The following is a 12,346-nucleotide window of genomic DNA, read 5'->3' as shown; positions in this document are numbered from 1 at the left end:
ACTTTTCCATAACACAGGTCATCTTTCTTCAAAGGGGCAGAATCCATAAGCCAACACTTGAACAATGGGAAAGCTTGCTTAGGAACAACTAGAACTGTTTATGGCTTTTTTTTCCCCAACCTCTGCTGATCGGCTCTTTTGAAGGAGCCATAGTGTGAAATATCCTCAGGCAGGGAGGTAGCCCACATAGGACAGAAGAGGCATGCAGGCCTGGAAGACCACCCTCCAGTGTTATAAGCAGAGCTAAAACCTCCCTGTAGCTTTCAGATGAGTTTATGTCTGTGCATTTGGCCTGGTGTCTCACAGGGCTTTTTGGGACAGGTGTAATGGCTTCACTGGCATTTCTACCTGGGGAGATAAGGAAGCTTGTGTGATATCAGTGCTTCTTATTGCCAGGCCAAAACATGGCATGCTGCTCACCAAGCCCTGGTAATGTCTGTGCTGATAAAACCTCATGCTACAAATTTCCTATTGCTGTCTCTCCATGGCACACTGCATGTGATCAGCAGTCTGTGGGGAGCTGCCTGGTTCCACTTTCACCTTCCCAGACTCACTGAGGTGCACTAAGAGCCAAAGGTGACCAATGTCGTTAAAAAGGTCCGAGCTTGCTGGTGGAAATGGACCATCTCAGAAGATTATATTGCAAAACAGGAGTCTCCATTTCATCTGTACCCAACAAGAGAAGGGGAAGGAAAGGAAAGCTACAGCTGTAATAAAAGTATCATGGGTACAGGAGGGCTGATAAGATAATGTGAGTTCTTTTAAGGTTTATTTCCTGGCCTTGATCTCTTGATATGGATCAAGATTACAACAGAGTTAATGGCTCTGTCACATGGCAATTGGTCTCAGGCAATTTTGGTTGCTACTTGCCAGACTGCCCTCTCTCTCTCCTTCTCATATGCAATCTGATAGAATATAGCATTGTAAGAACATAAAAGATAGCTCAATTAGGACAATTTAATTAAAAGCTTGATGATCTCTGGAGGTCCCTTCCAACCCCTACGATTCTGTGATGCTGTGATTTTGAAGAGTTTTCATAAAACACCTTTGTAACAGAAGTTGCACCATTTAACTGAGATTCAACAACTGCTTAGAAAAGCCAGTTTCTTCTCTTCAATCGTTTCAGACTATATATCCTTCACAGTACTGCCTGACAAATGAATTATTAAAATATTTTACATTATCTACATTGGAAAGCTCATTAGAAGCTTCCCAGAGACCCAGAACGTCCAGGAAATAAGCATCATATGTTTGGGCTTAACAGGAAAGCTCATTTCACTTTCTCTTATTTAACTTACTAGTCATTTACTATTTGAGTGAAATGAGCAGTGCTGCCAAGAGTCCTCTGCTGGCTCTTTCAGCCTAGGGATCCATCAGCTTCCACAGGGCTGCATCTCAGCACCAGTCCTCAGAGCACTCTGAGCCCTCGCTGTGCTCACCCACAGGTCTGACACTGGTCCTGCTGGTTCAGGCCACTGGTTGAACCAGGATGCTGAACATCCAGCAGTTTTCCCTCCCTGATGAGGGCATCTCTGGACTTCTTCCCCACCAGGATGAAGTCAATCTGGGGCATTAACTTGCACTTAGGAGCCTGGAAATAAGGGCCCTGGCACTGGGAACTCAAGGGTTTAGGTCTTCTTGCTGTCTCGGTCTGCACTGCAGGGCAGAAAGTGCAGTAATACCACATTATTTTTGTACATCTTCCACCTGCCAAATGGGCTGGGTGCTGCCTGCTGCAGAGGACTTGTCACTAGCTCCATCATACAAAATACTTTCTGACCCCCATACATCTGTTCTTACAAGACGATCGTCTTCTGCAACGAAGTTCCTACACAGAATGCTTATCGGTTTGCCATCATTAATTTCACCAGGAAGGGAAGGAAAATAGTCTGAATTTTAATGTCCAGTGAGTCAAAAGCCCTTAGAAGTCACCTTTGGGTACTCTCTGATAAAGGGACATAACGGCAGCGAAGTAGCTCTTACGGACATCAATATTTACCTTGTTTCCTGCTTTCTTTAGCACATTCTGGGGAGATGGGCATCACAGAACCTTTATTAAACCAACATCTTAATCAGAAGACGGCCAGAAGAAAAGCGGCCAAATTTTGTCACAAATTTCGTTCAGGAAAAGCACGGCGGGGCACTGAGGGATACGGGTCAGTGCGCATGGCGGGGACGGGCTGACGCTTATGTCGTCGTGGTCCGGCCCGTGTCCACGGCACGGAGCTGATCCGCACACTCAGCACCGCCTGCAGGAAGCAGCTCCGCTCGGATGGAGCCGCCCCCCGCTCCGCCGTGCCGTGACCCGGCGCTGCTCCGTGACGTCATCGGCGGCGGCCGGCGGCGGTGCACGTGGGCGCTGACGTCGTGGTGGGGCCGGCGGGCGGGACGGCGGCAGGTGAGGGCGATGGGGGGCGGTCGGGCCCGGCCAGAGTGGGGCGGCTGGCAGCAGGAGGGGCCTGGGCGGGCCGGAGCACGGCGCGGCCCCCTCAGCCGCTCTCGCCGGCCTCTGTCTGTCAGCCGCGGCCCGTGGAGGCCGGGAGGGCCGCGGCTCAGGTCCCGCGTCACTGCCTGGAGCCGGCCTGTGCCCCGGGGGCTGACCGATGTGTAGTGTAATAGATCGTGCACCACACGGGCACCTCGGGGGTTCTGCTGCTTCCGTCTCCCCGCGGCGGCACTGCTGTGTTGTTGCTGCTGCTCCGCCTTAGCGTTCCCTTCTGTAAAGCGAGGAGTGGTCTGTCAGAAACAAAACGGTGTGAAAATACCCAGGATTTAATCACGAGGCCCAGCAGGCCTGGCCCGCGGCGCAGCGGCTGCCTCGGCACTGAATTGCAGCCCGAACGCGTTTTCAGCCCTATGTTGGGGTATAAGAGCGTTTTATGGGGGGCGAAGGTTGTGCTGCGTTTCACTTCTGCCCTTTGCTTTCTCAGGCACATTTCTAAGGCCGAGCAAATTGCTGAATGGTGTTTGGTGTGAGGGGAAGCAAGAGGAGTCCAGACGTGGGGAGCAGCGTGGGCAGGTAATGGGGTGGTCTGGTACCTCTGGAAGGGTAGGGTGGGGAATGAGACAATACCCTGCACCATTAATTTAACTCTGTTTGGTTTTAACCGCTGAAATGATTAAATAATAATAAGCTGTGTTAGCTTCACGCAGGATTACAGTTACAGCTATGGAAGGAAAGACCACCTGCTGAAATTTGTAGGAAGACCAGAGTGAATGACAGCCAAAGATCTCAGAGAAAATAGCTTAAGAAAATCTTGGCTTGTCAGCAAGGGGCTTTATTAAAAGGGAAAGCCTCGTCATTCTTTGCCTATGCAAATGAGACTTTCTTCTGGGGTCAAAGCACAGGTCTAGAAAGAAAGTTGTGTCCTCGTTTCTCCTTTGCCTCTGTGTTTTTCTCTTTCTGAACATAGATCAGCTGTGGTGTTGTAGAATGTTACAGGAACTTCTTACAGAGGACGCAGGAAGGATCACAGTACAGTAAAGTTCAGTGTAGCTTGCAAACTGTGTAGAAAAAGAATACAAATCTTGTATTGGAAATAAATCTGATCTATAATCTAATCCCAGTGAAAGCGCTGTGGTCAAGTTATCAATTTGATGGTATAGAGAATGGTGACTTATGATCTTTATTTGCTTCTTGTGTTCTGGATTTTAAAACAGTACCTGTGGGCAGCTGGGTTGTGACTCATCGGGTGTGCTAAGAGCCTATTGAGCTGAGGTGTAAACGGTTGACTCAGGTTGAAATACTTACACCTGAAAGCAGCAGATTTTGATTCAGTTCTTGGCTTGGTCACAGTGTTGCTCTGTGGCCTTTGTCAAAACACGTTGCCTTTCTTGGAGGCAGCCTCCCTGTTTAGATGACAAAACATCACAGGGCAGAGACTGTACCTTATTGTGTTTTGGCACAGGACCGTGATGTTTCTTAGGGCTTTTGGTGGCTACTGAGGTGTAAATAGAGTAAGAGCATGGATAAGTAAAAAGTATTTGAGACCTGCATACTATTTGCTTCTGCCATCTATAATCTGTTTGTGGACATGTCTGTAAAGTGAGTTGTTAAACAAACTAGTCAGAATGAAATACTGCTTAGCACTGACATTCAGGGAACACTGAGCTTATCCACCTTGCTCTGGAATGTGGTCACATTAAAGTTACAAGATCCCAGTCTGTACTTAAAAATTAGAAATAAATGGGTAGAGGATTGGGAAGAGGATTTTTGTTTTCTTAGGCACTGATAGAGAGACATGAGTAAAGAAAATGGAGACAATCTCTGAAGATGTTCAAGTTACTTATTTGTCATAGACTTTCAGACCAAGCCTCCTGCACAGCTTGCACATCCTCTGCAGTGAGCAGGTGCCTGCCACTGCAGCCTTTTTGCATGCCAGCACAGCAGCATGGCTTCCTGCATCTCTGCATGGTGCTCACAGCAGGCTTTAGCTACTTGTGGTTTTTGGGTAGCAAACAGAGAGGTTGACATTCCTTGCCTCACCAAAGACTCACCTATTGCATAACCACAGCAAGGGGTTGTGATTGACCTGTATCCTTGTTTTCCCTTCCATCCACCTGTGCCCCACTCCTGCCTGCTGGGTCCCAGCTGAGTTGTGTGGAGCTTTTGCCAAAGGTCTTTAGAGAATGTTCCTTTAAGCTGCCTTAAGTCCCCTTGCAGTCACCTGTAGGAGCTCAGTGGGCCGTTCCTCCTATTACAGTTGTGTTCTTGCTGTGTGAGCTGGCCTGCAGCCCAGAGGCGAATGCACCCAGTGAAATTCTTCAGTTCTCAAGAACAGATTTCTTCTATCTGAGTTAATCTGATCCCCCATCCAGTATGAAATCCTGGGCTACAGTGAAAGTGTTAAAAATTGCTTTCTTAATTGGTCCATTTCTGAGTCCCCAGAATGCATGGCCTACTCTCCCAGCAGTGTGTGTTCCTGTGGCATGTAAGCCACAATATTTCTACCCCTAGAGTGAAAAGACTGAAAGTTTTTTCCTGTGTGTGGGGTTACTTCTGATATGTGGGGATTTGGGACCTTTAACATCGCATTCTAGGACATTCCTTGGCTGTCACAGGGTTCCTCAAGCTGTTGGGCATATCTGAGCTGCCATGAAGGGCTGGCATGTGTGTTAAGCTTGGCAAACCTATCTTTCATGAGATTATAAAGAGCCTTAATAGTGCAGACCAGGTTTTGATTCACTGGGCTCTGACTGAACTCTCATTTTCAAGGAATGTGAATGAAGTTGACAACTCAGCAGAGATTCTGGCTGAGAGGGGTGATGCTGGCACAGTTGTCGTCAAAGGGAGTTTCTGGAGTTTTTAGTGGTTATTGCCTCCAGCCCCATGTGTGTGAGTGGCCTCAGATGGCTGAAGAAGCCCTGAAGTTTTGTTCTTTGTTTTAGTTTCAGGTGGGAAGATGAGTCCAAAAATTACAACAGAACTGCTGAAGCAATTGCGGCAGGTCATGAAGAGTCCCAGGTATGTCCAGGAGCCTGTACAAGCCTACATAGTGCCCTCCGGAGATGCCCACCAGGTATGCATGGATGAACTATGGGAATGATTTTACTTTTTCTTCCTTTAAAGAAAAAGAAAGAAGGAAAAGCAAGCTGAGGATAACAGAAATCATCCTTCATTCATTAACTTTCATGGTTCTAGTATAATGGCCAGAGTAACCTGAGAACCGTTGTGTTGGAAAAAGTTTCTGGGATCTATTCAAGAGAGTGAAGTTTTTATGTTCTTGTAACAAATCAGCATGGATGTTCCACCAGCAATTTCTCATCATATTGTCTCCAGGGTGAAAAGAGCTTGCCAGAGCACTTGCTGTCCTCATCCTGACTATTGGAAAGTATGGATTTATGTGGGAAGGAAAAAGCATTATCTGGGCTTTAGTTTCCCTATTAGCACCTCCTGACTAAGACATCCTCTTATGTCTGGTGGTTGCAGAGCTTTCCCTTTACTAGACCCAGTTCTTGCTGGAATTTGCTGCTTTATGGTAAAGCTCTTCAAATCTGTCACGAGTTACGTAGATTTACCTGTGCCCGTGACAGGGGCAGCCGCCCCATAGGGCCCCCGGCCCAGAAAGGAAGGAAAAAAGGGGAATGGGAAAAAGAACAGTGGCAGCAATCTAAGGAGGAAAAACTTATTTTACTAAATATGATATCGGAATACAAGATAACACAATATGATACAACATGATTGAGGCTAATAAATCGAACAAAACAGAGAGAGAGTCCCTGAAAACCGAGAGGCCTATTGTGAACTCTAGGTGACATGGCTGGAACACTTCCCACTCTCCGAGAGAGAGAGAGCTCCAGCCTGGGAGCGAGATTATATATATGTCCTCCTCCCGTGACTTATCTCTGGCTGCGATGTCCTCTGGGATATGTAGTTCTCTTCCGAGAGTTGAGTACTTGGGACTCTGCCATTCCACGGAACCGGAGCATGAACCTTCCAATACTGCACATGATGTTATGATGTGTAATATTGACAGCAACACCACAAAACCATGACAAGATCCTATGCAGAGAGGCCTTAGGAGAGTCAGGAATGGGTGTCACATTTACACTTCCTTTTGGAGTCTGGTCTGCATCCAACAGTTCTGTGTGCTAAAGACAAGAGAAGTGGCTCAGTGTGGTAACCTGTGGTGGCAGCTGTTTTATGTGCTACTTTCGCTGCTTTTGTTGCTTTGTGTAGACCATGACATTAACTTTAAATTATTGACCTGCATTTTACCTCCCCAGCCTGTTTGTTTGCTAGCTTTACTCATGTCTGCTTTGTTTGGAGACCTAAGAACAGTGAAGGCCTTTTTTCCTCCTCAGCCATTTTCAGGAAACAAAAGACATGAAGCTTTTCTGGCTCCCATCCAAAGCTCTCTTTTACCCTAGGGTGTACTAGAGCAAAATGCAACTCAGTCAGAACCTTTGCCCTCGACTTGGCACTGAGGTGTGCTGGGTCCAGGCTTGCCTGTGCCCTGGGAGCATATGCAAAGCATCATGTTTCCTATTATGGAGACCAAACTTGGGCAGGTAGAGGGAAGGCACTTTCTGCAGCTGCTATTGTCTGCTACATTCCTGCCTCGAGCTGCTGCCTCTGTCCATATATAACTCTGGTTTCATTTCACTGGATGTTAAGTGCTGTCATGTGAGTTGAAGAATGTGACCCTCAGGACTTCTGGGTTTTTCTGTTGCTCTCTTTTTCCTTGACAGAATGCAGTTAAGTAGAGAACCCCATATTGCTATTTCCTGCTGGGCGAGTTGATCAGGTTTCTTTGGAGAATGAATCTATCTAAATGGAAAATGATTACTAAAAGCTGCTGATTTTGGTCCTCTTGACTAGCTAGTGCAGGATTCTGTCTGTCAGGTTTGGGAATTGCTGCAGGTTTAGGCATAGGAGGAAGCCTGTTAATCCCAGAACAGCCTTACTGATTCCAGATAACTTGTGATGAGCTGAGATTTGCAGTTTTTGTATGTGCTGAGCAAGACTTTGTTACATGTATGCAAATAGGAACTCTACAGGTCTGAAACTTGTGTTCTTAGCTCCTTTCATGACTCAGAAGACTGTGGCTTAATGATACCTGAGTTTGAGCCTTTTCCTCCCTGTAGCCCAAGTTACTTCCTGCCTTTGCCTCCCTCAGCTGTTATTGATGCTACCCAGGGATCCATGTCAACAAAGAGAACAACAAAGAGGGATTTCCCTCCTGTGGTGTTGATGCAGGCTTTAGACCAGGGGGAACATTCCCTTTTTGGTTTCGAAGAAATCCCTGAATTGGACTGATGCTACAATTCGCTGACTAACTTTTCTTTGTAACCAGTGTCACTGGGAATGTTTGAGCTTTGGGCTTTTGTGATGCTTTTAATATTGGTTTTGCAGACAATGCCAGAAGACTTAGGCTATATTGCTGCCTGGAGTCTTGCCACCAGCTCTTTCTTCTGGTTTTTGTGCTTCCTTGTGTAAGGAGATGAAGGATCTGCAGAGCTTCTCACACACAGCTGGCTCCGGTTCTGGCGTACCCAAGGCTTCTAATACCTTATGTTTGTGGCTTTTGTAGCCAGCACTTAACCTTGGCTCCTTTGATTGTTTTGAAACTTTGTTGCTGGTATTAAGAAATCAGAACAAGGTGTTTCCTTGGAAGCTTGGATGGCCCATAGGATGTTGAGAAAGAAGAGCCAAAAGTGGGCTGAAGTCCGTATAAAAAATCCTGCTTGCATTTGTGTGTATGAGGTAGATCTCATGGCCTGAATTGGCAAAGGAGTGTGCAGGGATGAAATGCTGTGCTTTTGGGAATGAGGCACCTATTTTCTTTGTGGCTCTGCTAAGAATACTTGTCTAAGCTTTTGGGGTGTTGCAGTCGTAAATGCAATATCCATTTTTATGTTGAGTTATCCAGTTGACATTGAATCTGGAGTCTATCTCATGAGGATATTCAGAGATTGGAGGAACTTTGTCCTTAATGGGTGAGAATGGTGTTTATGTTGAAGCTTGGGTTTGGAGCCAGTCAGTGCTAACCTGGTTCTGGCTTCCGCACCTCAGGTCTTGACTCAGTGAAAACAAATTTGGTCACATCTGGCTGATCTTCTACATCAAGGAGGTACCTGCCCAGCTTGGGTCACTGTGTTTGGATTGGCAGAGATGCAGTCTTCTGCTCCTCTAAAACACATGTTCTTAGCTGAGGAATCAGCAGAGCTATAAAGCAAAGGAGGATATGGCTTGTGCATGGATTGCACTGACCTGTTCCAGATCTTACTGATGCAGTTGGGTTTTTGGCAGTAAATACTGAGCTCCCTCCAAACACACAGCAGCATGTGTTCTTTTATGGCTTTAGTGTGGTAACACCAAGGCCAGTGGTTTGGTTGAGGGCCTCTTTGATGCAGCCCCCATTTTGTCTGCATGCTTGGGACTGACAGGCATGGGGGAGAGCAGCCACAAAAAGCCCGAGAAAGGCCAGGTTGAAGGCCATGGGAGCTGCAAGACAAGCCCCAGGGAAATACCTTGCTGTGGTCTGTACTTTGTGTGGCATACACAGGTGTTCCCCCTTGTAATTTTATCTTGTGCAAAGTATGGGCTCATCTTTGCACAGCAGGGGTTGCTGCATGGAACAGAACAGGTGGGAGTGAAGGAATTTAAACTGACAGATGAATGAACCCTCTTCCCCTCCAGATCTCTCATAAGCCCTCTGAAATCCCATCCGCTTCATGGAAAACTCTTAAAACTCTCTGAGTTTGTTTGTGAATGAGACAATATGAGATATTTCCCATTCAATCAAAGTCTTTTTTTAGTTTAATCAACTTTTAGCAGATCTAAAACTGATAGACAAGCAAACTAGCCTGCTGTGGTGGTTAAGAGAAAAGGAAGATAAAATACTGGCCTGATTTCAGAAATCTTTAGTGATCTGATGCATGGTGGGAAATTTCCAGCATTTCCTGCAGGTGTTGGACCCTTGTGGAGATAGTACCCCAACTGTGAGCTGAAAGGTGTAGAGGAGCAGGAGTTGTAGCAGTCCACAGGGTGGATACTTGTTAGGAAATTCTGAAATGAAGGGTTATTCTCCAGTCCAGTGTCACCTTGTTCTGGGATATGGGTGCCTGTGGGAACTGATGGTTGATTGTTTTCCTGGAATGGCTTTGTCCTCTGCCTACTGATGTCTTCCTTGTTCTTTTGAGGAGGGTTAATAGTGCAGTGGTTGGGTCAGCTCATCACCTAGAGGTGCATGGAGAGCATCATCCCATCCTGAGGGATGTAGTGGCTCTTCTCATCCCTGCAGCTGCTGTCTGTGGACCAGAAGAGGTTTAGATTAGACATTAGAAAGAACTTTTTCTCTCACAGAGTGGTCAGGCACTGGAATGGCTGCCCAGGAAGGTGGTGGAGGTCACCATCCCTGGCAGTGTTCAAGAGGCATCTGGATGAGGAACTACTAGAACCACTAATGGTTTATTGACTTGTGGTAGCAACGGTAATGGGAGGATCCTTTCCAACCTTGCGATTCTATGATTCTGTGACAGCCTGTTGGGGGCTGTGGGGCTGGACAGGAGGAGACACAGGGAGTGGGACTGCCTTGGAGCAGAAGGCACTTGTGGTTTGATACCTACCATGTTCCTTCCTATTAGTGGTTAGTTAAAATAGCGGATTTCTTGGATGTAATCCCAGGGTTCTTGCCAGGTAGTCAAGAGCAAAAACTTGCTCTGCAAGATCCTCTTTTGGGCCATGGGCTTTGCTTTTCTAAGACTCCGTTTCAGCAGGTTAGTGGAGACTGGTGGTAACTCCTCCTAGGAGAGGAGGGATGTGGCTGTTCTGCAGGGGTTTTGACCTTGGGGTGATTGGAGGCAGAACTCAAGTATTGGCCTCTAGTGATTGAGAACTGCTGCAATTTGTGCTTTTCTCTCACTTCTGTGCTTTTGAATCCTCTCTCTTCTTTAAGAGAACAGTGAAGGGGAGCAGATTTGAAGGGAATATTATCTAATGAGCAGATGATTTAAAAATAGTTATATTCAGAGACCAAGAAATGCAGTATCTATCATAGCAGGAACTAAAACCTCCTGAGAATTGGACTATGGTTTCTCAGCTTATTTTCCAAAGTGTTTCTCTCCCCACAGCTGGGGAGAGAGCAGTTTTCTGGGCTAAGGAACACACTTTGGTTTCAGACCATTTGTAAGGTACCAATCCAGGGGTTTTACAGTCCGAACGTGAGTGCTGTCAGCCTGGATTAAGCTGATTTGCTGAGTTGTGCTAGTTAATGAACGGGCCTGCTCAGCAGTTCTGACCTCCGAACTTGCCAGAATGGGATCCCATACAAATGATGTGTGGCCATTTCAAGGTACGCCTCTGTGACTGGCAGGTATCTGCGTGTTCTCAGACTCTTCATAACACTGCCAGCAAAAGTACGTACAAAGTGTGTTTGTGATGGACTTGGGATGAGGATGGACTAGTTGTCTTTGATTCCCTCTCACCCAGCAAGCTTTAGTTTATGGTGTAGTTGGGGTTTGAGTACGTAGGGTAGAAGTGACAGGTTCAGAATCTTAATTAAACTTCATAGTTTTATCACCTTGATGTGTTCTTTTTTTTCCTCCTAGTATCATCATTGTGGAAAACAAAGTCTTAAAGGATCTCTGTTAACAAATTCCAGTGAGGGGACTTCATTGATCGTAGTGACTTTTGCAGATTTTACATGCTGATTACTGTGGTCTCAAGATCAAGGGGCGCTTTTGGTTTCTCTTCCTTTCACATTGCAGCTTCAAAGGCAGCATTTGTTTGTTGCCTAGAGGGGAGGCTGAGTGTGAAGTAAACATCTGCAAACTCTGCAGCACTTCAGTGTTTACGGACGGTTATGGGAGAAAAGTTCTGCAGCTTAAAAATTGTTAACAAAAAAAAATGCACGAAAACCCCCAAACCAGTTGGATGTAAATACAGTATAATCACAGATGATTAAATGTTCCAGTGGAGTAAATCTCAGGCTTTTTTAACTAATTTCTTTCTGTGGCGCCCTTCAGTGTGGGGCTGGGGGGGCTGGGGGGAAGCTTATCAGAGTATTTTGTCATCAGCTGATTTATTTTTTTCCGTGTCGCTATAAATAATTCCTGCCTCTTTTGTTTTCCAGAGCGAGTACATTGCACCCTGTGATTGCAGACGGGCATTCATCTCTGGCTTTGATGGCTCCGCAGGTACTTTTCCAGAACTTGGGTTCTTGCTAACCTACAGAATTCCCCTGTAAAGAAATAGTCTCATTTGTGGCATTGAGGCACAATGGAAAAGGAAAAAGCTTGTTTGGATGGTCTCGTCTCATTTCAGCATCTGCAGAATAATATCTTGGCTGCCCACTGGAATTATGTAATATCAATGCAATAACAAGTTTTCAGAAAATGTTTGACCCCTGAATGAACCTCTCATAAAGTAAAATCCTGTTAACTCTTTAATATGATGCTCACAGCCTATGTTCATTCCTTGTGACACGGAGGCAGTGTGAACAGATTTTTACATTGCCCGTTTGGGTTGGGTGAGTAGTAGATGGGTTTTAGCTAGCCCTTCTGTTTAAACAAGGACAAGGCCAAAATGTTGCATTTGGAAACCGAGCACTGTGGAAAAGTTTACTTATCTTGCTGAGACAGGATGTTTTCTTGGCTCTAGGATAGGTCTATGTTAAGAGACCTAGTTTTTACCCTAGCTGTACCCTCAGCTATGTAACTTTCTTTGCTGTGTGATTGTTGGAAAGTCACTTTAGGTGTTTTTCCCCCCCACTTGTAAATTGGCTTAATTAGTACTGCTGCCTATGTGTTTGGAGGGTCTATGTATCAGTTCCTACATACTGCTCAGGGACCTCATTTGGAAGGTTGTAAATTCAGGGCTGCAGGCTGATGCTAATGGATAATC

General features: G+C 46.0%; 1 protein-coding gene across 2 annotated transcripts in view; it reads left to right on the top strand.

Moving 5' to 3' along the window:
* The first annotated feature begins 2,267 nt into the window (after window positions 1-2,267).
* Window positions 2,268-12,346, top strand: part of XPNPEP1 (X-prolyl aminopeptidase 1) — a 30,020-nt gene continuing 19,941 nt past the window's right edge. The window contains exons 1-4 of one of the 2 annotated variants that reach the window (XM_072340455.1): window positions 2,268-2,398; window positions 2,931-3,019; window positions 5,389-5,519; window positions 11,577-11,640. In XM_072340455.1, the coding sequence (XP_072196556.1) occupies window positions 5,403-5,519; window positions 11,577-11,640 (181 nt within the window). In that variant the 5' untranslated portion in view covers window positions 2,268-2,398; window positions 2,931-3,019; window positions 5,389-5,402. Of the gene's footprint in view, window positions 2,399-2,615; window positions 2,754-2,930; window positions 3,020-5,388; window positions 5,520-11,576; window positions 11,641-12,346 lie in introns of those variants that run through there. The other variant, XM_072340456.1, reaches the window with a different exon arrangement.

This window comes from Excalfactoria chinensis, chromosome 6, assembly GCF_039878825.1.
Source record: "Excalfactoria chinensis isolate bCotChi1 chromosome 6, bCotChi1.hap2, whole genome shotgun sequence".
Lineage (NCBI taxonomy): Eukaryota > Metazoa > Chordata > Aves > Galliformes > Phasianidae > Excalfactoria > Excalfactoria chinensis.
The sequence above is the reverse complement of the archived record's forward strand: the minus strand, read 5'-3'. Positions and strand labels throughout refer to the sequence as shown.